Source organism: Pantherophis guttatus, chromosome 2 (assembly GCF_059756535.1).
Source record: "Pantherophis guttatus breed Tessera chromosome 2, ASM5975653v1, whole genome shotgun sequence".
Classification (NCBI taxonomy): domain Eukaryota; kingdom Metazoa; phylum Chordata; class Lepidosauria; order Squamata; family Colubridae; genus Pantherophis; species Pantherophis guttatus.
In genome coordinates this window covers 197,204,112-197,229,214 of record NC_142064.1, presented here as the reverse complement: position 1 = coordinate 197,229,214, position 25,103 = coordinate 197,204,112, and the positions used below count along the sequence as shown (strand labels likewise).

At 39.8% G+C, this 25,103-nt stretch overlaps 1 protein-coding gene across 2 annotated transcripts in view; it reads left to right on the top strand.

Moving 5' to 3' along the window:
* The first annotated feature begins 5,797 nt into the window (after window positions 1–5,797).
* CSF1R (colony stimulating factor 1 receptor) overlaps window positions 5,798–25,103 on the top strand; it is a 61,349-nt gene continuing 42,043 nt past the window's right edge. For both annotated transcript variants that reach the window (XM_087887495.1, XM_087887494.1), the window contains exons 1-4: window positions 5,798–6,256; window positions 21,980–22,231; window positions 23,692–23,976; window positions 24,761–24,909. In XM_087887495.1, coding sequence (XP_087743621.1) covers window positions 6,214–6,256; window positions 21,980–22,231; window positions 23,692–23,976; window positions 24,761–24,909 — 729 coding nt within the window. In that variant the 5' untranslated portion in view covers window positions 5,798–6,213. The remainder of the gene's footprint in view (window positions 6,257–21,979; window positions 22,232–23,691; window positions 23,977–24,760; window positions 24,910–25,103) is intronic.

Below are 25,103 nucleotides of genomic sequence, written 5' to 3'. Positions count from 1 at the left end.
CTGCATGGTTACACTTTTTAATGATATCTGGCAGGACCTGGATGAAAGTAATGCATCCACTCTTATTCTACTTGACCTCTCAGCCACCTTCAATACCATCAACCATGATATCCTTCTGGAATGGCTTCAGGGGTTGGGAATGGGGAGCTCTGTGTTGTCCTGGTCTACTTCCTTCCTCTGTGGCCACTCTCAGTTAGTGTTGCTAGGAAGCAAGAAGTACAGCCCAGGTCTACTGCTTTGCAGGTTTCTGCAGGGCTTTGTAATCTTTTTACTTCTTTTTAACATCTACATAAAGCCACTGAGTGAGCTCATCCATGGACTGAGGTATCATCAATATGCTGATGATATTCAGCTCTATGTCTTGGCCCATGGTGAGTTAAGCAATCCCATGACCTCCCACTCAAAGTACTTAGAGTCTGATAAGGGCTAGATGAGGAGCAACAGGCTGAAACTGAACCCTGGCAACAACAAGCAGCTCTGGGTTTAGGGTTCTTTGGTCCAGGGAGAATTGTCATCTTTGTTCTTGGATGGGGTGGCATTGCCCCAAACAAACCCAGTGTGTAATCTGTGGTTTCGCCTGGATTCACAACTCCTGCTTGAGGAACAGGTGGCAGTCGTGGACAGAAGTGCCTTTGCAAAATTGCAGGTTGTGCACCAGTTACTGTACACCCTTTCCTGGTCCAACAATCCCTACTCATGGTTACACTCTAGTTACCTCTCATCTTTGATTATTGCAACACGGTCTACATGAGAATATTCTTGGAAAAAATCTGGAAGCTCCAGATGCTTCAAAATGCAGCAACCCACATGATTATGGACAGACCCAGATGTGCATATATGTCACCTCTCCTGCAGGAGCTGCAACGGCTGCCAATTTGCTTCTAGGTGCAATTCAAGGTGCTGGTATCACCTTTAAATCCCTTCATGCCTTGGGACTGTCTGAGTTATCTGAGGGACCATCTCTTGCTAGTTATATCCACCCAACCCACTAAAGCAGGAAGATAAGGAATATTGCAGGTCACATCACCTGAGGTGGTACATCAGGCAGGGCCAAAAACAGCCTTCTCCGTGTGGCTCTCTCCCATTAGAATACCATCCCTGAAGAAATTAAGTAAAATCATGCGGCCCAATTTCTTTTGAGCACTCAAGATCTACCTTCTTTCTATGCAAGGCTTCATTTATTGTCAAATGTCTATTTCCAGAAAAATTACTCAATTTGTGCAAAGGTTTAGAGAAGTGGTAGGTTATTCCGCATAGCATCATAGTGAAAACAAATTTGCTGGACTCCCATTGGTTTGGAATTTAAACATTAACACAGGACAGAAATAGCATTGAGTACTTTGTGTAATGACCTTTGTCGTCCCTGGATTGTGCCTTCACGGTCCTAGACCTCTCAGCAACTTTTGATTTCCTGCTGACTGCCTGGAAGAGCTGGACTTGGAGACAGTGTATGATGGTGCCTCTGCTGTTTAACTGGGCAATTTCATTCCGGGAATGGGGGTGGGAACAGAGAAAGAGTGGTAACATATGCGGTTTTCCCAATGTCCTTTTCCATGTGCTGTTTAATATCTACATGATGCTGCTGGGGAGTGAAATATGCTGATGACACCCAGAACATTTCACCATTCTATTTAAACAGGAAATGCTATGTTGCACTGTTCCTGGCGATCATAAAGGCTTGGATGCATCAAAATAAGCTCCAATTAAAATCTCTGCAGGAAGAGTTTGTGTTAGCTGACAACAGATCTGCTTGAATCAGGCTCCAGCTTTGCCTTTGGTTCTGGATGGAACAACATTTGAAACAGATCTACAATTTGAGGTCTTCCTAGATTTGGCCTCTTGCAGAACATGGTAGTCATAAATCAAGGGATCTTTCCCCATCTCTGGCTGGTACACCAATTATGGGCCTTTTTGGATTGAAATTAAGCAGAAGAAAAGTCAATCACTAATTCACTAGGTCTGCCCAGGCAATAATCCAGCAGACTGACTTGCTAGATATACTGTAAATATAAACTGTACTTTGGCATTAATATTAGATCTCAGAAAACCTCTAAGACACACACTCAATTGTACAGTCATTCCCTCCATTCCACCATGAATGAAAAGAGGGAAATGGAATTCTGAGTGTCTCAGCTGTATGAATTTAGGTTCCATTCATTGGAATCCTTAACAATGTAAAAAGAGGTACATTCTCTCAGGCATGTTTATCTATTCCTTGCTCAGTAAGGAAGGAAGAGAAGAGGAATTGTTCTGGTATAGATTTGTGAAGAAACAACCAGACTTGACCCAGCTCCTACCTCTCTTTATTCTTTTTAGCTTGGTGGATATTGAGTACATTTCATACTTCCAAGATCATTTCATACTGAGAACATCAGTTCATGTCAAATCCCATTTGTCAAAATTGTGTGCCTAATAACAATATAATCAAATATTATTAGGTCTCAAAGACCAAAAGTCATGTTAAAATTTATGGCACAGGCACAGTTAAACCAATGATTCCCAGTCTTTTCCTTCAGGCAGGCCACAGCATCATTAAAAATTTTGGAGGCTCACCACAGATGCCACAATTGGTATCATAATGACTATGGGTGGTATAATACATATGAGTTTCTTAGGTGATGTCAGCAAGGAGCCAAAAAAACCAAATCAGATATTTTTTTCTAAATAAAAATGTGACCTCCCAAAATTTTAGTAAGAATAATTTTTTGTAAGAATTCCTTATAAAATTTGAAGAAGTATTTTCTAAATCTCATAATTTTTCAACCAAGAACAATAAGAGCCACTGCAGAATAGTGGTTAATGTGAACATACCACACTGGCATGTGCAAAAAAAAAAAAGCAATGTAGTTCCAGGCTCAAGTCCACCTTCATCCACAAAAATTCTCTAGGTCAGTGGTCCCCAACCTTTTTAACGCCGCGGCCCGCTGAGCGCGCGCAGGGGTGGGGCCACGGCCCAGGAGCTTTTGCGCACGGCCCAGTGCGCAAAAGCGGCCGGGGGACATGAACGCTGCAGCGCAAAGGCTCCTGGGCCGTGCGCTGCAGCGTTCATGTCCCCTGGCCGCTGCGCGGCCCGGTGCCAGGTACTCCACGGCCCGGCACCGGTCCGCGGACCGGGGGTTGGGGACCACTGCTCTAGGTGACTTTGGTCCAGTGACTCTTTCCCCTCAATATTCCTGACAGGGCGATTGTGGTAAGGAAGAATAGTTGTGGAGCACTCTAAAGCTATTGTATAACAAACAGCCTTTCTTTCCCGAATCATCTGTTGATGAACCATAGCAACTTTTGGTTAAATAGCTAACAAAATTCAGATGGTACAATGTATGTAAATATGCATTTATAGGAGTTATATCCTGACATTCTTATTCATTTCTGAACAAATACCCATAATTAAAATCTGTGTAATTTTCTTAGTAGAGTAAGTGCCTACATACAGAGCTGCAAGTCCCTTGGCTTCTTGAAACTATCATTTCTTTTCAAATGGCCATTATTCCACCTTTCAACTGTTTGGAAGGGCCAAGAGAGGTTTGGTTTTAAAGGAAGATCCCTCATAACTTGTAAAAAAAATGGTTAAGTATACATATCATAAATAAAACAAACAAGGTCACTCTAAACAATCATGCTTCCCATCCTCGACTTCCCATTTTCAGCTGCTGATAATGCTGAAAAATTCACCCAGGAAGGTGAAGCGTATTGTTACCCTATGTTTTTGTGTCCTTTGTTCCCCATCTTAGCCTTTACTCCCACCAGCACAGTTTGCCATAAATCCTCTGTGACTCCAGAGGAGGCTATATTATCATAGCTCGATCTTTCCACAAACTTCACATTTCATTTTATCATATAAGGTAGGGTTGACATCAACCCTCATTGCCCATGAAAGCTAAAAGAGGTACAATCCAATTGCCTTGGGGTGTTAGTTGGAGACATCTCAGTCAACAGGAAGTAGTCATCCCTGGTCATCACAAAGTTAGCTCAACAGAATAACAGAACAATAAAATAGGAAGGGACCTTGGAGATATTTTAGTCCAACCCCAAGCTCAAGCAGGAGATCCTATGTCATTTCAGACAAACAATAGCTATTACTTCCTGCCACTGGGGAAAAAAGTGATGGCTTAGCTGGGATTAATACTGTCATAGAGGAATCTTAGCCTTGTTATTAAGTGGTAACATTTGGCTTTGCTGTGGTTCAAGTAAAGCTTTTGTACAGGCCACACTTCTCATGTTTTAACCAACCCATAAAACTGAAGGGAGGAAAGGAAACTATAAAATAGAGCTCATAGAATTTATCTGTGCTGGAAGCAGGAAATTCTTTTCCCCTGTTTGGATGATATGGTAGATTTTAGAGATTTGTCCATAATGCATGACAGAGCAGCTCTACATAATGCATAGTCTAGAGCTCTATAATTCCCAGTGATAAATTTCCGCATACTATCTGTTCCATTTGGGCTGTTTTCACCTTTCTTCCAGAGACGCAATTGGGTCGACCTCAAAGTTGCTACTCCTCATTTATTCTCAGTGCCAAAAGTCTGGTTTCACTGTGGTTCACGCAGAGGTTTTGTACAGACCCTGCTTGCACCCCTGGTACTGAAGTTCCCATGTCTGTTATGACCAAAACTTTCCACTCAATTTCCACCTTTTTTTCTGTGCACTGGGAGCCCTTGGCTCCTTTTTTCTAGCTGGGCATATGAGACAGGTGGCATTTAATTTCAAGTAAACATTCACCTAGAGATGTTATTTCCCTCTATTTTGCTTCTAGTATTGGCTACCAAAATATACCTGTATCAGTGTATCAGCAAACAAGCCACCATGTGGTATACAGTCTGCTGCAAATTAACCTCTGTCATTTTAATAATGTAATAATTCCTAGGAATTCCTCAGCGTCCCAGGAAGAAGGGAAGGGCAGATTCACCCATATTCATTGAAAGATGATGTAATACCACCTGAAGATATAAGGTTGAGGGATGATTTTGGGGGGAATCACTATTCCACATATTTGGGACCTTACTTCATGCAGTATTCTCCACCTTTGGCATTGGCTGTTTGTTCCTAAATAACTAAGCAAGTTTAATGAGTATGTTCTGAATTATAGTCTTAATGTAGGCCATGTGCCACCGACTTGCCCAGACAGTGAAAACATCCAAAGATAGTACTGAAATATTAACCATTTTGGGGTGGGGGGGGAGATAGCTCTAGAAAAATTGAGAGATGGTGTTGTATAAATTTATATACTGTATTTTATCCCATCATATTCAAAATGCTCAGTGGTTTACAATCTACTTTGGCTGCTTTCCACCCTTCAATTCTTCTCTTTCCTATGAAGTTGAAAAAGGAGAAAAAATGAGGTATGGAAAAGTTATGGAACTCCTTTTTCTGTCATGTTTTCTATCTCATGAGGGTCACTGAAGCACTACAACTTGATTTTACCACAGCATTAAAAAAAAAGATTTTTCATATACAATGTATTGTTTTAAATGTGCATTTCTAAATTTCTCTTCTAATCTACAATAGTCTAGAGCTGAAGCTGCACATGCTAGCTCTGACCTCAGCCTCCACCCTGCCAAATTCTCACATGCATTGCAGCCATGTCCAATTATATGACAGATCACATGCATCAGAGCCTAATATAGATTTAACCTCAGCAATCCAGATTGTTCCAATAAACTTCAACTATATTCAGTTGTATGAACAATCATGAGCTTTCAGATCTCTTGAACATATGGTGGTTAGGTCAGGACAAGTAGACACATTTTGCACAGATAAACACATGCCCTCCCCCCTCGGCTGCATATTGTCTCTAGGTGAGTGCCTGAAAAGGAGGTGCCATTCACAAATTATCTTTTCTGATTGCAAATACAAGCCAGTACTATTGGAACATGATTGAATCAGTCTTTTAAAAAGTATTTTAAATGGGGCCTCCTTGAGCTGTACCCTCCTCTCTCTTCCCTTCTACTGAGTGTTCATGACACATTCTTTCTTGCTTGTTCTTTTTTTGGAGCTAGAAATTTCCTAACTTGTGGTCTTTTTCAGAAAACGAGAAGTATCTTCCTCCAACAAGCAACCAGGCACAAAGAATACACAACTGAAGGATTAGCAGCCTTTGTTGCCTCATCCTTTGTTTTCCACTAAGGAAGATTCCCTGAGCCAAGGCACTGGCGCTATTCTCCTAGCACACCACACCTGACTTGTGCTGGGTGGGATACCTTCACTCCAGGGCAAATGGGCCCTATTTTGGTTCTGATAGCGGCAGCTATCTGCCAAGGTAGGTCTTCTTGTTCATTCCATTCACACATCAGTAAACTGTAGCAACTGGGAAGAACAGCAACTTTTTCTAGCTGTAACCAACCAACCAGCCTATAATGGATTACAACTGTCTTCAGTCCCCTTCAGCCTTAAGGCCGTTTGCTATGTTGGTTGTTGGGATGGAAATTGCAACCTAATATCTCTAGAGGGTTCCAAATGAGGAAAGCTGGGTTAGAAAAGTAACAGTTCTTTGGTGTTTTTACATGCAGTGCAAAAGGATAAAGGATAAAAACATGTTTTTAAAATTTCTGTTGAAGGAAACTATATGGTCAGCCAAATCTGTTGTTTTGATTGGTATGGTTGCCAGTTTGATACATCCAATATTGCATTAACGCCTACAGTTTTACTTTTAAAACTGATCATTTTCTTCATTCTTTTTTTTGAATAAATTTACTAACGTGTTGAGTATTCAAGTGTAATGTTTATTTTGTTTATATACAATGCCCGTTTTGGAAAAAATAAGCTTTGGACTTGGGTATTTGTGTTTTGTTTTGTAATCTCAAGTGATAATTTTTTGACTAGGATACTAACAAATTAAACATAGAAGCTGAAGCGGTTCAGTTAGGAAAAATGACTAGTTTCTGCTCAGAAAATCTGTAATGTGTTTATTCCATTTGGAAGTGAGGAAAGTTTTTCTCCACCAAGAAGTATCTATTTTAATTTTTAGTTCATAACTGATTTTTAAGTGTACTTCATCAGTCCTTCAGCATTTAAATGAAGATTTGATCAAAATATTTTAAAGTAAGGATAAATTTTAGAAACATTTTACTTGACCAAAGCAGGTCTGTAATCTTTTCTTAAGCTTTAACCACAGGAGGTTTCCACCATAAATGGTACAACTAACTTGTACTATGATTGTTAGTCTGCTTTTTCTGGTAAATATTTTAACTAAAGGGAAGGGAGAAGAGTGAATTTTCAAGTATGTTCTCCCTAGTAAATTGGCAGCATCAAAAGTATACAGCCACACTGGGGTTAAACTGGAAAAATTCACACTGCACAAAAAGTTGACCGTACTTCTTTTAGTTTCCAAAAGTCAAGAGGAAGAAATTTCATGCTCATGCTTGGTGGAAGAAAAAGACAATATGCTTCAAACTGTAACTGAAGGTCACTATTATGCAACACAGTGATGTGGAAAAACCAGAGGCCAGTTGTTACTGAAAATATGAAGGAAGTAAGCCAGGATCCATCTTGGCAATGTTCTGAAACTCCATGCAAAGCTTCGTTTAACTCGGCATTAGAATTGGCAAGAGAGATTTTTCTTTCGTACTTTGAAGAAACTGAAAATTGGTTTTATATCAATAGGGTTGCATCAATGGTAACAACCATAACTAAAAACTAGTAATATAATTGAATATAAGAGTAATTGGGTTTAGATAATAGAGATGAGTGTTGCACACTTGATTTTGCTATGCTGCCACTGATTTTTGCAATCTTCATGCATTAGTATCAAGTACTATGTTTTATTTAAAATGTGCCAAGTCTACTGCCCTTTGATCCATTTCTGCTGTGTTCTTGCACTCAAAACCTCACTTTGGTAAGAATAGAAACTGTTCCAGAATTACTTCTATCACTTTTTCTTTGCTCCCTTTCATCTAGCCTCAACCATTTCCTGCTTATGTCTTCCAATCTTGCCCACAATTCATGAATCCCTTGTTATATGTGTAGCTCCTAACCATATGTGTAGCTCCTAAACTTTTGTCTATAAGTGTAGGGAATGATACCATGCCTATATAGGAATATCTTTTGAATATGGGAGTAGTCCATTATTTCTCTTGGTGGAAGACTACTACAAGCTCTCAAAATCTTTCCAGTTAAACATGGAGTATTCTAGTCAGCCATTCACCCTCGGGGAATTTACAAGAGGTAGCAAGGCTTTCAAACATGATAAAATAGGCTTCTCTGTCTTCTTTATCAGCTTGGAATTTTTTTTTTATTTGTATCCTCCCTATTTTCACAAACAACTCAGGGTAGTGAACATATCTAACACTCCTCTCCTCCTATTTTCCCCACAATCACCACCCTTTGAGATGAGTTGGGCTGAGAGTGACTGGCTCAAGATCACTCAGCTGGCTTTTACAAATTAGTTGATGTATTCCTTTAAGTCTATCAGCCCCCCTCAATTCCTCTCTTATCTCTTGTTCACTCTTTTCTTATTCTAAGAGTATAGAATTACTCCTTGCCTTCCTCCAAAGGCATTCTTTCTCTTTAACTAGTCAAAGCATTTCCTTTTACTATTGAGCGCTCCTTTAAGTCTATCAGCCCCTTCATCTCTTCTTGCCTGTTTTCTCATCTTAGCTTATCTTTACTTTCTGCCTCCCTCCAAAGCCGGGGGAAAAAGTGGGGATAGCTTTAGTTAGTTGAAGCCTCTCTTCTCTTTAGTTGAAGCCTTTCATTTTGCTGTTGCTTTAACATTTCTGAGACGTTGGCCCAAGTATCTGAGTCCAGCTCCATTTCTGGCTGGTCTATCTTCTTTGTTTTAACTACAAGCAGAGGTGGATACCTAAGGTAGTAGTTTTTTCTAAGGGAGAATCTATCCCTTCTACCTCTTTTCCATGTCTGTGTGGTGTAGGTTCTGGTTAAGAGGTCTGGTTTCTACAGCCAGGATTGCTGGTCATTTCCTGCAAAGTCTGACTTCTGTGAGGACCAAACTTTGTTCGGTCTTTTTCTTGATAACTTTTGTATCTAGGGTTCATTTTCCTTTCATGGAGTGTTTAATGAACTCCTTGTGTTTAAGACATCTCCATTTGTGTGGTTGCCACCCTAAATTAGCTATCCCCACTTTTTTTAACAGATATCCTACCCAGCTTTCCCCCCTTTTGTCATGGGTTCTTTTCAATATACCCATTTCAGTGGGCTCCAAACAAGCCAACAACAACATAGGTCCAACACACACAAGCATTCATAAGCTATTATGCACTACTACTCACCCCTACTCCACTCTTCCCCACTTCTATTCCTACAGCAACTACTATTCCTTCTGAAAACTACTACTCCTGTTTCTTCTGAGTATTGCTAAAAAAAATTATACCTCTCTGGCTGCTTTACTTCCCCACACACAAACAGAAGCTTATTCTCTCTCCCCCACAAACTGCACTCTGAGCTGTCTCTCAGCACAGCTTTTATAATCAAGGTTGCCGGCCTGGCTGGGGAGAGGGCTTAAAGAGACAGGCGGACAGCAACACAGGTGCTGGCCATTTTCTAGGCAGCTTGTTTCTTCAGACCTGTAAGGAGAAGATGAAAACTCAGAAGTTAATCACCCAATTCTCTTTCTCTAAGAAAGAGATGGAATTTTCTTCATGCCTAGCTAGTTTTGTTGTACAGATATATTATATATTGTTATACAGAAATATATTCCCTCTGCTGCTCTAATTTTCCCCAAATTTTACACATTCCCAGAGGATACTGTGGCAGCAAGCAAGCTTTAAAAGTCAAAAACAGGGTCTCATTTCAAGTTTTTGTTTCGTAATTTCTTCAATCATTGTTTTAATTTGTTGCCAGTATTGTTTTGCCCTTCGGCATAGCCACCAGAGATGGTAGTATGTCCCTTTCTGTGATTTACATTTCCAACACATCGAAGATGTATTTGGGAACATCTTGGCTAGACGCGCCGGTGGGAGGTGCCATCGGTAGAACATTTTGTAAAGGTTTTCTTTGTAGGGTAAGAGACCGGAAACCTTTTTATTGGGAATCATCACAGCAAATTATACCAAAGAAATAAAATATCTAATCATTCATATCCTCACAGCAGCACGTATACTCTTTGCCCAGCATTGGAAATCTGAACAGTTACCTACAGAAGACAAAATAATAACTAAAATTACAGAATGTGCAGAATTAGATAAGCTTACAAAAGAAATACAAGAGAAGGATGATACTGATTATTATTTAGTATGGCAAAAATGGTACGGCTGGCTGGAGGCAAAAATAGGAATACAAAGATAGTTTATGACTAATCAATAGAAATGTATAGAAGTAAATAAGGAATCAATTATATATATATATATATATATATAACCGTGTAAATAGATGATTATAGACATTAATATAAATACAAAAATGGAAAATACTCCACCGTTATAGTAACTTCTAAGAGTCAGTCATTGGACTGAATCGATGTTTGTTAGTTTTGTATGTTATTTTATGTATTTATGTTGGTTTTGTTTTTTCTTTTTATTATTAATAAAAAATTTTTTTAAAAAAAGTCAAAAACAGGGTTGACAAATGGACTTTAAAAAAAAAAGTTTAAACATTTTGTTCTTCTGTTCACCCCAAATTTCGGAGCTTTCACCTTTTAATATCAGCGATAGGGTGATCTTTGGGAATCGTGGTTTATTGTGTGCTTTTTTTAAAAAAAACAGACCATGCGAAGACCTTCTTTTTAATGAGAATATCTGAACACTTACTTCAGTGTAAGTGAAAATTATGGAACTAGGTATTGGAAAGGCAGCCCAGTTCATACCTCACAGACCATCTTTCCTTCCTCTTCAGATAAGCTCTACTTAATATCTTTTATAGCTATTACTATAGATAAACTTGTGATGAGAATAGATTTGATGGACAGATGGATAGAGAAAGCTGAAGCATGGAAAAGGATATGTTGTTCCCATATCAGTGTACATGAAGGCAGGAGAAAATCAAAGACAACATTAAAACTGTCTGGCTCTGCAGTCAGTAGCAGCTACCTACCCATCCACTTTTTTTACATTCCCATCTTACTCCACCATCATAACCTAATTCTATAACATTTTTGGACATGATGAAATGATAGCTGCTTTGTAGAAATATCCTGTTGCCATCCAGTTGATTTGGGGGGGAGAAAAGAGCCAATAGGAAGCCTTCCCTCAAGACCCAGAGGCAAAAATTCGTACCAGTCTATAACTGCTACTGAATTCGTTAGAGAGATTGTCACCAAAAAGTTAGCGTGTGTACCTCTATAATCCTAATCTGGTGTACAAAATCTCTAAATTGACAGTAGGTTCTAGTAAACCTTACTTCAGAATAAATGCAGAAATTCAATTGATGGATGATGGGGAAAGTTAGGTAGCATTTTCTAGGATATTTCCTATAAAGCAACTTCAGTGCTGATAAAAGATTACATGCAAATGTACACGTCTCCAAACACAAACACAAACCTCTTCTCTTTGAGTTCAGATTTGTTATTTGATCTTCATTAAATCAAACATTATCCTCCCCAACACCAAATTTCTGTGTCTACATGAAGAGGTTCTATATGTTACACTAATACTCATGAATATAAACGTCTGCTATGAGTCTTTTAAAATCATGTTTTATTAGATTGTTTTCTTTAAATCTTGAAGCTTATTTATTTATTACCCTATTGCTGTCCAAATATGTTCTTAACCATTTTTTTTATTATTATTATTATTTTTAATTTGATTTATATGCCGCCCTTCTCCGGAGACTCAGGGCGGCTTACAGTGCGTTAAGCAATAGCCTTCATCCTTTTGTATATTTATACAAAGTCAGCTTATTGCCCCCACAAACTGGGTCCTCATTTAACCTACCTTAGAAAGGATGGAAGGCTGAGTCAACCTTGAGCCTTGGAGAGATTCGAACCAGCAGTAAATTGCAGGCAGCTGTGTTAATAACAGGGTGCTTTAAACCACTGTAGTACCAAGGCTCTTTAATAACCCTTTCCAAATATAGCAAACTGATGTTGTTAGATAACAAAATGAAATTCAATGCAGAGAATGATAAAGTCTTACCCTTAGGCAAGAAAAACCAAAAGTACACATAAAGATTGGGTGAAGCCAGACTTAATAGCAAGCGAGAGGGATCTTGGAGTCTTAGTGGACAGCCAATTAAATATGAGTTAGCAGTGTGCGGCGGCAGGCAAAAAAGCCAATGCAATGCTAAATTGCACTAACAGAGGTATTCAATCAAGATCACGTGAGGTACTAATACTACTCTATAAAGCCTTAGTAAGACCACACCTAGAACACTGCATCCAGTTTTGGTCACCACTCTATAAAAAAGATGCTGAGACCCTAGAAAGAGTGCAGAGAAGAGCAAAAAAGATGATTAGGGGACTAGAGGCTAAAACATATGAAGAACGGTTGCAGGAACTGGGCATGGCTAGTCTAGTGAAGAGAAGGACCAGGGCTGACATGATAGAGTGTTCCAATATTTGAGGGGCTGTCATAGAGAGGAGGGGGTCAACCTATTTTCCAAAGCACCTGAAGGCCAGACAAGGAACAATGGATGGAAACTGATTAAGGAGAGATTCAACCTAGAAATAAGGAGAAATTTTCTGACCTTTCTGAGTTGTGGGTGCTTCATCACTGGAAGCTTTTAAGAAGAGACTGGACAGTCATCTGTCAGAAATGATGTAGGGTCTCCTGCTTGAGCACTAGATGACCCACAATATCCCTTCCAACTCTGTTACTCTAGTCTAGTCTAGTCTAGTTTATATTGCCAGTTTTTTTTTATCTCTGCTCTATTTTATCTGCTATACATGATAGCTCTACAAATTAATCTGTTGTATTCTAAGTGTCAATCCTGATCCAAATATTTGTTGGATTTCAAAATTAAACTGTGTCAGATTGTTCAATTCTTTATCAAAGAATCAATCTAAATTCAGTTTTTACTAGCTTTGTGATTTTCTGGACTGGTCTGAAAACTCAAGAGCTTTTTGGAAGCTGAAGAAATCGAGAACAAATTTCCCTAAATTTCCCTAAAAAATAACTTAAATGATTCTTATTGATGATATTGCAATGACTACTGCAATGCTCTCTACATGGGGCTCCCCTTGGGGTGCACCCGGAGGCTCCAGTTGGTCCAGAATGTGGCCACGCGGGGGATTATGGGAGCGACGGGGCGCTCCCATGTGACACCTCTCCTGCGCGAGCTGCACTGGCTTCCTGTGGTCTTCCGGGCGCACTTCAAGGTGTTGGTGACCACCTTTAAAGCACTCCATGGCTTAGGGCCGGGGTATCTACGAGACCACCTTCTGCTGCCAATAGCCTCCCACCGGCCAGTTCGCTCGCACAGAGAGGGCCTCCTCAGGGTGCCGTCGGCCAGACAATGTCGGCCGGCGACCCCCAAGGGGAGAGCCTTCTCTGTGGTGGCACCTGCCCTCTGGAACAACCTACCCCCAGAGATACGCACGATACCAGACCTCCGGACTTTTCGTCGGACCCTGAAAACACATCTATTTCATCTAGCCAGGCTGGCTTGATCCCATCCTTGCGGTTTTAATTTGTAATTGGTTTTAACTGGGTTGTTTTAAATTGATGGCCAAAATTATTTAATGTCTTTTAAACTGCTTTTAAATTTTATATGTTGTGTTTTACCGTGGCTCTTCACCGCCCTGAGTCCTGTTGGAGAAGGGCGGTATACAAATAAAATAAAATAAATAAATAAATAAATAAATGAATGAATGAATGAATGAATGAATGAATGAATAATAAATAAATAATAAATAAATAAATATATATATTTATATATATAGCCATTGGGGACTGTTCTGTTCCACTTCAGTTTACCAAGGGTTCCAAGATGACCTGTCGTTTTTTCTCAACAATCCATGGAATCTTAAAATGAATTAAGTGTTCCCTGGCAAAATAAATATGCAAAGATATAAGACTTGAAATAACTGAATGCGTAAGGTACCATTTAGGGTTCTGGTTATTATTTGTTCTAAAATTTTATATAACAGATTGGACTTTGCGCTTCGTTCAACTTGCTCAAAGAAAGATGCACCTGAGTTTTTAAACACCGAGTAACATTAAATGTTCTATGCCATGATTAATTTATAAATTTAGAGGCAACAATCTATGCTAGTTTTGGTTTCATATAGTCGTACTTCAATTTCAATTACTATACAATTTCTTTTGCTTGCTATTTTTTGACAGTTGGCAAATATGGTGATTATTTTTAATCTTGTATTATTGAAATATGGAAATTTGAGAAAGGTGCCTTGTTAATGTATCAGTTTATATGAACAAGTATGATCTCTGTTTAAATTCTTGCCTGAGTAGATTATTTGTATTGATTTGATTAGAACTCTATCAAATATTTGTTGTTTTAATCTGGAGATGAAGCAATTTTAAATGATGCAAAATATTCCAGTATTCTTCTCCTGGGTATTATCTGTGTTCTGCTTGTCATTTCTTCTCACACTAATCCCAATGATTTAAAAAAACATAAAATGAATGTGTAGGTGTCATAGAGATATCTCCGAATTGGTTATGTGATTATATCATGGAAATAAAACAAAGCTAAGTGTTAGTGTGGTCATCTTCACATATATACTTCCAAATTAAGACAATTCCATTAAGACAACTAAAATAATTCCAAATTAAAACAATGCCATTAAGACAACTAAGATAATTAAATTAAGTCAAGCTTGGAAGCCCAGGGAATTGATCTCTGAGATATTGGCAGAGAACCCACAAATTTTGGTGTTGAGGGATCTGGGTTCTAGGAATCCTGGCTCAGGAATTTATGTATTCCATAGCAATCATGTAATCTTGAACTCAACACATGGTCATTTATTGGACCTTATTTTTGTCTCAGAGAAGATGTTAGATGATGTGGAAATGAAGGTGATTTCTAGTACTCCATTGCCATGGTCAAATCATGCCTTGATCAAGTTGCAATTGTTAGCCACCCATGATTTCTGCAGGACCATATTCAGATAGTCCATCCCAGATGTGTATTGGATCAAATTGGTTTTCAGAGGCAAATTTTCCAGTGTTCTAGCAAGCAGTTCCGTGAAATATCTGAAGAATAACTGATAATGGGAGGCAAATTGTGTGCTGAACAGGATTTTTCATCCCTCCAAGCCACCTTTTTCTGGATCCCTCTCTCAGTTGGTGACCCTTTGAGACATGAAGCACCAGAAATAACACCTATAACACTGGTGGAAGAAGATGAGAAGTAAATTTCTGGAACATCTTGGAACAGTTCTTGCAGTTAGGAGATGCTTCCAAAATCTACCTCCTTACAATTTGTCTGTCTGAATCAGGCACCATAATTCAGGGCAGTCACGAGATATTTCACTTTATGCACCACATCACTTAATAACGGAGTTGCCAGTTCTAACTGTGGTCAGTAAGTGAGGACTATCTATACTGTATCTAGTTTTGGTTGTCACAATACAAAATGGATGCTGAGCATGGAAGAGCAGGCTGTTAAAAAATTGCAGGCACATGTTGACTGGAATATCCATAGCTTCAGGAAGCAGGCAGTTCAATGCCTTAGTAATTCTTAAAGTCAGGACATTCTTCCTTATTTCAGGTTTAGATGCCTCACTATAAAGCTTCGACCAATTGGTTCTTGACTTCCAAACCATGAAAGGATATCATAGGGAAGAGGATGTGGATTTATTCCAAAGAGTATCCAAAGATAAGAATTTTTTTACTGTTCCATCACTGGAAGTTTTCAAGAAAAGATTTGCCAACCATATGTCCAGGGCAGTAGGAGGATCCTTACACTGGGCAGGGAGTTGGATCAGACCTCCAAGATTCCTTCCAATGCAGTAGTGGGTTGCAAAACCTATCACTACTGGTTCGCTCATGCACGCACAGACGCTTGCGCACATGCGCAATGCTTCTGTGCATGTGCAGAAGTGTCTGGCATGGATGGGTGGAGCCTCCCGCCACCACCACTACTGGTTCATTGATCCGGGTAGAACTGGTAGCAACCCACCACTGTTCCAGTGCTATGATTCTATGTTGCTTTCAGCAGGCTGAAGAGCAAACAAACAAAAGCTGAAAGCAAGGAAGTGTTACTTGCTAAGATATTTAATTATAATTCCAATTCAAAGATACTAACCAAGTATATCCAGTTAACCATGTAAAACAAAATAGCGGAATAACAGAGTTGGAAGGAATCTTGGAGGTCTTCTATTCCAGTCCCCTGCATGAAACCCTATATCATTTCATAAAAATGATTGTCCAATCTCTTCTTAAAAACTTCCATTGTTGGAGCGCCCACATCTGTTGGGGACAAGTTGTTCCACTGATTAAGTGTCAGGAAATTTATCCTTAGTTGTAGGTTGGTTCTTTCCTTGATTAGTTTCCATATGTTACTTCTGGTCCTGCCTTCAAGTGCTTTAGAAAACAGGTTGACACCTCTTTGATATTGGCAGCCTCTTAGATATTGGAAAACTGCTATCACATCAGCCCTAGTCCTTCTCTTTGTTAGACTAGGCATACCCAATTCCTGCAACCGTTCATCATATGTTTTAGTCTCCAGCCCCCTAATCATCTTTGTTGCTCTTCTCTGCATTCTTTCCAGAGTCTCAACATCTTTTTTATATCATGGCAACCAAAACTGGACATTTTCACCAGTGGTGAGGTTCAAAAAATTTAACAACCAGTTTGCCCAGGGTCAGGTTGGCTGTCGTGGGAGGCGTGACCCATCCCATCCTCCAACTCCACCATACACCTCTCATGACAGCCAACCTGACCCTGGGCAAACTATAGAACCGGTAGTAAAACTGGCGGGAGGCTCCGCCCACTGACCCTGACATCATAAAAACGCTTCTGCACATGCGCAGAAGAGCACATGCATGCACGAGCAAAGCAAACGCACACGCTTGGCCCCGTTGTGAACCGGTAGTAAAGGTAAGTAGAACCAGTGGTGGGTTCCTCCCTGTTCGGCCCGGTTCAGCTGAGCCGGTAGCGGTGACGATATGACATCACCGAACCAGTTCTGCCCCCCCGCCCACCTCCCAGGTTATTCTTACCTTTTATTTGGCCCCACCCCCAATCTATTGCTGCCTCCTGAGTCCCAGTTGATGGCTAGAGGGAAAAAAATTGTTTAAACTCTTGCGGAGGGGCTTCAAAGGGCTGCCCTACAGCTGATCCGTGTTAAAAGAAAACAAATGAGTAGACCGGTGCCTGCAAAAATAAATGGGTAGACCCAGTGGTGGGATTCTACTTCCGTAGAACCGGTTGTTAAGTAGTTAACATGGGGCTCCCCTTGAGGAGTATCACATTAAAACCACATTTTTTTTCATTGGATTGCAGCCATGACATTCTGAGAAATTTTGTTTTTGCAGAACTTAAACTAGGGAATTTTGGTGTCCTCTTTGACACTATGTGAATCAGAGCTTACACATTGGTCAATGCTCATACTTATTCACTCTTTAAAAAAAAATATTGTTAATAATTGTAACTTATGTGTTTTACTTTTGTCATCAAAAAGGCTTAAGACATGTCAGGATGCAGTCAAAGCTTAATATGGACATAAATAATAAAAAGATCCAGCTGTTTTAAAAAAACCTTTTAAACACTTAAAAAGAAAACTAAAGAGCTGAAATCTATGGGGACACACCCACCCCTTGTCCCAGGTAATAGCAGAATTCATTTCAGGGGACTGCCATGAGCATATCATAGAGGCCCATCCCACCCCAGTCAAGTACTAAAAAAACAGAAGTGAAAGAACAGCAAAATTGAAGAGTTAAAATGGGGAGGGGAGGATGAGGCAGGGGAGACAACCACAGAAGAAGGATAGAGACCACCAGTCTCAATGTGTTTCCTCTGTTGCTGAAAGGGACTAAAAAGTTTGTTTTCTCTGATGCCTTCCTCAGCAGAACTGAGTCACTGAAATATTTCTCACTTCCCCATCTTTTTCTTATAAATATATGTGGCGATCAAAAAAATCACTGACGCTGCAAAAAAAAAAGTGCATGTTTGCGGGAGGGAGGAATAGTCTTTCGGCTCTTATAAAAAACTTGAAACCTTTTCTTCCTTTTGTTTCTTTTTTAACAGCCATTGAAGGTTGTCATTGATATTTTGGAATCTGGTATTTTGTTTCATTCTTAATGCTCCGTATACAATTTCAATTTTCCTTTCTTTATCTTTTTATGGGACACTGTTACTTAAAACAATGTTTTGCAAACTTGGCCACTTTAAGATATGTGGATTTGAATTCCCACAATTCCCTAGCCAACACACACATCCCGAACATGGAAGACCAGTCCCTGTAGCCAGAAAGGTTGTTGGGGGGGGGACACGCTGCTTTACAGCATTCTCTGAGTATATTGCCCCCAACAATCTGGGTCCTCATTTTGACCAAACTTGGAAAGACAGAAGGCTGAGTCAACTTTAAGCTGTTCAGGATCAAACTCCTGACTGTGAGCAGAGTTTGCCTGCAATACTGGATTCTAACCACTGCGTCACCACGGCATAGTAATAGTAATAGTAATAGTAATAGTAATAGTAATAGTAATAGTAATAATATATAACTATTTTATTTTCTTGATTCCCCATCTTGATTCCCCTTGATTGTTCCATCTCTCATTATCAAGCAAATTTATTTATTTATTTATTATTTTATTAATTCAATTTGTATGCCGCCCCTCTCCGAAGACTCAGGGCGGCTCACAATGCATTTAAAATCATTATAAAAAACATTTAAAAATTAAAAACATTAAAACTCATTCACACCATTGATGGCCGGATCTCGCCGGATCGCAAGAGCGAGATCAACGGCCCCAGACCTGCTGGAGATCTGTACAGCTTTTGACCAGGATTGTCCCAGAGTTGTCCTCTAGTCCTGCTATCCTGGCCACTCCCCTAGTCCTGGGGAGTAGGGATAGCCAGACCTGCAAAGAGAAAGGGTCAGGATCAGAGGTGGGTTTCAGCAGGTTCAGTCCAGTTCTGGAGAACCGGTAGCGGAAATTTTGAGTAGCTTAGAGAACCAGTAAATACCACTTCTGACTGGCCCTGCCCCCATCTATTCTCTGCCTCCCGAGTCCCAGCTGATTGGGAGGAACTGAGGATTTTGCAGTATCCTTCCCCTGCTATGCCCACCAAGCCACACCCACAGAACCGGTGGTAAAAAATTTTGACTACCACCACTGGTCAGTATATAGCCATCCGTTACAAGAGCTTTCCCCTTTGCCTGCCCAAGTGAACATGTGCATCATCTCTTTGCCCCTGTTTAGAACACCTGGGCAAATAACAAGACTTGGATAAGGGGAAGGGTCTTCCCAGACTGCCCCCCCCAGGTCTGTTTCTCACCTAGCCTGTCAATAGTTAAATGAGTCTCTGTCTTTGAGAGATAAAGGGAACTTCCTGTTTCTGGAGTCTTGCATCTCCCCCTCTTTTTAAGATGTAGTTAAGATAGAGCATAGAAGTGAGGCTTTTTTGTTCCTGTCCATTTTCTAAGAAATATTACTTTAAATATAATGGATGTCTTTTAGTGTTCCATCCCAAATGCATATTTATCAGCTTAGTCTAGCTGCCAATAAATGCAAAGAAAATAGGCAGATAGGACGTATTTTTTTTTAATGGACTATTTCTATTTTCATTTAACCTTTGGCCAACAGCTGCAAGCAAAAAAATAAAGCACAAAAGAATGTGCCTCAGACGCTTTTTATCTTTGAAAGATTAGAAACATTAAGCTCTTTTCCAGAAATTTTTGGGCTTTGGCAAGTTCTGGAAATGCAAAAATTCTCCGGACACAAAGAGCAAATAGTTTGGGAAGCCCAAATACAGAATGTCTGCGTATGTATGAGAAATGCGAGAGAGGTTTGGGACATTTTTTTTTACAAAAAAAATATATATATACAAAAATATTCTATTCAGAACCATAGGCTCTATCTATATGTCTGAAATAATGTGATCTTAAAGAATGTAGGCTACACATACCTCTCAGACCGACAGAGCCAAATTTGTAATTTAAGAAGGCTGTTGAAAATAATGAAGTTATTTCAAACTTAATTGTTTTCTTTCTGATGTCTCTTCCTTCATGAAACAAACTTTGCTATAGAAATAGAATAACAGAGTTGGAAGGGACCTTGGAGGTCTTCTAGTCCAACCCCCTGCCCAGGCAGGAAACCCTACACCACTTCAGACAAATGGTAATCCAACATCTTCTTAAAAATTTCCAGTGTTGGAGCATTCACAACTTCTGCAGGCAAGTTGTTCCACATATTAATTGTTCTAACTGTCAGGAAATTCTCTTTAGTTCTAAGTTGCTTCTCTCCTTAATTAGTTTCCACCCATTGCTTCTTGTTCTACCCCAGGTGCTTTGAAGAATAGTTTGACTCCCTCTTCTTTGTGACAACCCCTGAGATATTGGAACACTGCTATCATGTCTCCCCTAGCCTCATCAAACTAGACATACCCAGTTCCTGCAACCGTTCTTCATATGTTTTAGCCTCCAGTCCCCTAATCATCTTTGTTGCTCATCTCTGCACTCTTTCTAGAGTCTCAACATCTTTTTTACATCGTGGCAACCAAAACTGAATGCAATATTCCAAATGTGGCCTTACCAAAGCATTATAAAGTGTTATTAACACTTCACGTGATCTTGATTCTATCCCTCTGTTTATGCAGCCCAGAACTGTTCAAGCTGTTCAAGAAAGCCTGAATTTGGACCAGATATATCCAAAATATATTAGCAGGAATCCCATATGGGAACAGAAAAATTCCCATATGGGAATAGAAAAATTATCTGAGCAAACAGAATATTTCTCCTTTTCCTTTTCTCTAAGAAAAGGAAGAAAGAAACTGAACTGTAGAACTGAATCCCTATATCGTGGTTGGACATGTAACTGTCACAAAAAGGCATGAGATTATGGTTCTATCCACTGGAAGAATACCAATAATGACCATTGGCTTTTTTTGGTAAAAAAAATAAGGACAGCTGTGGCCCAGCGGCCATAAGTACTGTAGATAATAATATTTTGCAATTTCCTATCTCTAGTATCCAACCAGCACTATTATGTGAGAACATACAAGGGATAGTAAGTTGAGGTAGGGTGCAGAAGTGAATTTGCAAGAAGCAATAGCTGGGACAGCAAAATAACTAATGTATTCACGGAGATCTAGCAAAAGGAGCCCCACAGGCTGACCAAAAGAAAAGAGATACAGGAACTGTAGACCATATCCTTTGGCCATATCAAAAAGGAGCCAGTTCACAAAGATGAGAAATAAAATCAGACAAGAAGGAGAAAGATGAAACTGGACAACGTGTGGAACTGCTTGCTAGAGGAAAAGTCATTGCTGGCCTGAAGATGCCAGCACACAACAAGCTTCAATTAAATGGATACATTGATGAGATCAGGTTGATCACAGATCTGCAGGGGATACCTGCTCTTCTATGGTGGTGGAGCAATTGTGCCTATGAGAAGCAAGCCACCATGGCACTGCCTATCTTAAAACTGGCATTTCCAGTTGTTCTTGACCCTGACATGGTTTAATGTTTTCCAAATGTGGTAATTCAGAATGGTTGTGTTGAAGGTAGGTGGCATGGCATGTTCACATTTCATTCAGACAGTAATTGGTTTAGACTGGTCAGTTGTTCTCAAAATTTCCCTCAGACAAATCTCCTATAATCAGTCATGTCTACAGCCTTCTATAGCTTTGTGACCGAACAATGCCCCAGAGATTCAGATGGCCCTGATCCTTTTAGCCTTTTGACCCTGAAGACCTGACTGTGTCCCCAGAAGGTTAAGGAAGCTTGGCTGTTAATGTCATTTTAGGATTGGATCATTTACCTCATGAGACATTGCTTTTAAGTTTGGGTGTTGTTGTTTTTTCATCCTTGATTGCTACCCATAGTCACTATTGTGAGAAGGGCAGCCAAATTGTGTCTGTGTGTCTATATGAGTACAATAGCATTCCAGCCATCCTCACGTACTTCTCAAAATGAAGAATTGCAAAATCACAAAAAACAATATCAGTCTTTTTCTTCATTTTAGGATCAGCTTCTCCCACCATTTATCCTAATCTTGACATTCTGAGGGTGAAGAAAGGAGATTCAGTCACATTACTTTGCTCAGGGAAATTCCCTGTTGAGTGGATCGGAATCCAGAATGGGTCCACCCTGATGGTGTACGACAATGGAACCCTCTACATGCCTAAGGCTAGTTGCAACCAGATGGGAAACTACCAGTGTGCTTATATCAACAAACCAGAAGAGGAGATTAGAACTATATATGTGGCTGTGACAGGTAACCAGATTTCTCCTTATTATCTCTCATATGCTCTGAAAATAAATCATTGCAAATACTAAATAAACACTGACTGGGAATTGTGTTCCCCATACCTCCACTGTCAGCTGACAGTGTTTTTACCTGATGATGGAGGGGTTGTAAAGTGTGGAGTGTGAAGCCTGCTGTAGATATGTTAGCATCTTGCTCCATCAGGTAGTAAAGACACTTGGTGGAAGATGAAAAACCTAGGCCAGCAGGATTAGAAACTGACCCCTTGTATGAGTATTTTTTTTCCAGCAAGGCTTAACTATATAAATGTGTTTTTTTTTTCATATATGAAACAAAGCAATCATGGGAAATCCCTTCTGCAAATTTGTCTAGTTCAGCCATGGGAAATTAGCTCATTTGGATGACTCATAAAATGGAGTCCTTTCAAGCAAAAGAGGCAGTTGTTAATTCAGATGCCTACAATCATAGAACATTATCAACTTTGATTCTTGGACAGATTGTGTCCCAAGGAGAACATACCTGCAATTTGGGAATCCTTTTCATTTCACATCTGGAAGATTTGAAGGATAAGGTTGCCAAGCAAATTGTCCTAGGGAAAAATCTATTGATGTGTTTTTTTAAGAGCCAAAACTGGCCTGATGGCATAAATGACTCTGGATTCACAACTCCTGCTTCATGAGCAAATGGTGAAATTTGCTCTTGAAGACCACGCAGGGACTTTAGCTGCCATAAAATTCATTACTGCTACATTGCATTGCTGCTTTGTAGCTATTGCCTGTTACCTGACCAGGTAGCTATTACCTGTTACCTGGTTGAAGATGCTAGTTATCACATATAAAGTCCTATAAGTCTTGGAGCTTTGGATCAATTTAGGGCCTGTTCATTCAATGAGGGAGACCAAAACATGCTGAAGAGCCCTTCCTACCATGAAGCACATTGAGCGGGAGCTTTTCTCCTGAGGCAAGACTGACTTTACCAAATATTAGTGGAGTAATCACACAAAGCTGCTTGATATTGATTGGCTATTGTATACATTATCTTATTTTCTTTTACAAATGAAGGCAAATGTATCTGCCTCAAGATAATGTTGCAGGATTCAGTCTGGGTCACCAGAATGTGAGAGAGAAGCTCCCTGAGGATAGGCTCCAGTAGGAGTCCAAAAGCTCAGTAGACTAAACCTCTGTTGCTGGTGACTGACCCAGATTGGATCCTGTTATTACTTTTATTATAATTAATAGCTATACCTTGTCTAGAGTGTATGCTGGGTTGAGGCAAAGGATATACTGTATCTCATAAACAAACAAATACACAACAAATACAACAGAGGCGTCTACTGAGAGAGAATACCTGAGCTCAGAGATTTTGCACTCACCACCAAGTCAGCCTCAGGCAACCTTATTTCAGATTAATTCCATCTGTTTTACTATGCATGCCAAGCTACCAAGATTCCTAACATATTTCTTCTGTAGATCCTACAGATCCTGACTTGGTGTGGTGTGGCCTTAGTGATGTATATCCTTCTGTGGAAAAGGGCAGGGATGCCTTGATTCCATGCCTGATTGCTGACCCAGGATTCACAGGCAACATGATCCTCCTTAAAGATTATTCTCCAATTCACTCAAGAGTCTCGTTCAGTCCTAAGGAAGGAATGTGGATTCACAAAGTAGAGCTGAGTGATAAAGGGTTCTATGAGTGTAAAGCCCAGGTTCAAGGAAAGTGGGTGATTTCACGCAGAATTATCCTTTTGGTCTATGGTAGGTTGGAACTGCTCTTTTGTCATGACTTGAACATGTATTTCCAAGCCTTTGGGGATAGTTGTTGTGGCAGTACTTAGACAAAGTGCTTCAGTGCATGTGGTTCATTTTTTCAACATAGAGAGTGTTAGATCGGCGCAGGGAAAGCAAGACGCGACCAGCTCTGGTCCAGTTCAGTACTTTATTCAAGCACAGGAAAAAGACGAGCGGCTGGGCTGCCGGAGCTCCTTTTATACGCTCCGGCAGACTCAGCCGCCCACTGACAGTTATTTGAATTTCCCGCCGGAGGATTAGCCAATCCCCGGCGGGTGCCCATATAAGGATATAACAGAGAGGTTGATTCCAAATTCTCTATATTCATTCTGCTGTGCAGTGCTGGATCAATATTAATCAACAAAGAACAATTGTCCATCCTAGCAGGAGAATGAAGAGCTGCTTCAGTACACCAGTTGTTCTTTACTGTCACTGCCAAACTGGTTTCAAATAATGTAAAGTAAAATGGGAAATCCTCTCCATGATAACTTTTCAATCCATTGTGTCAATATTGCTGAAAAAGATACTGAAAGGTTTGGATAATAAATCATCATCAAGCAGAAAATAGGAAAGGAACAACATAAAAGATGGTGAAAGGATCAGGAGCTTTAAAAAAATACTCAGCCATTAAGCAGAAATAGCAAATGGATAATATAAGAAAAGATGAAGATGTTTGGTTTGTTTGACTGACAAGCCTTCTTGTTCAGTCTTTTCTGACAGACTCTTAATAGACTTTTCTGACTTTTCTTAGACAACGATCAGCCTTTGACAGTTACTATTGGAGGACTAGCAAACCATCTGCGGTTACAAGGAGAACCATTCAACATTTCCTGCAGAGTACAATATCACTCTCATGAATATAATGGCAAATGGATCTATCCCCTTACATCCCCTGCAAATGTAAGTCATTTCTAAGGGTTTTAGATGTGAGCCTTAGCTTGCATTGTTTGTCTTGAATGAGCTCAGAGTTACTTGTGGCTTGTATAAGCCAGTTCATGCAAGGACTCAGACGAGTCTTCCGGAGCTATTGAACAACAATGTCTACCATCCCTAACCAGCAAGACATTCAATGATCATCCAATGATTTAATATTT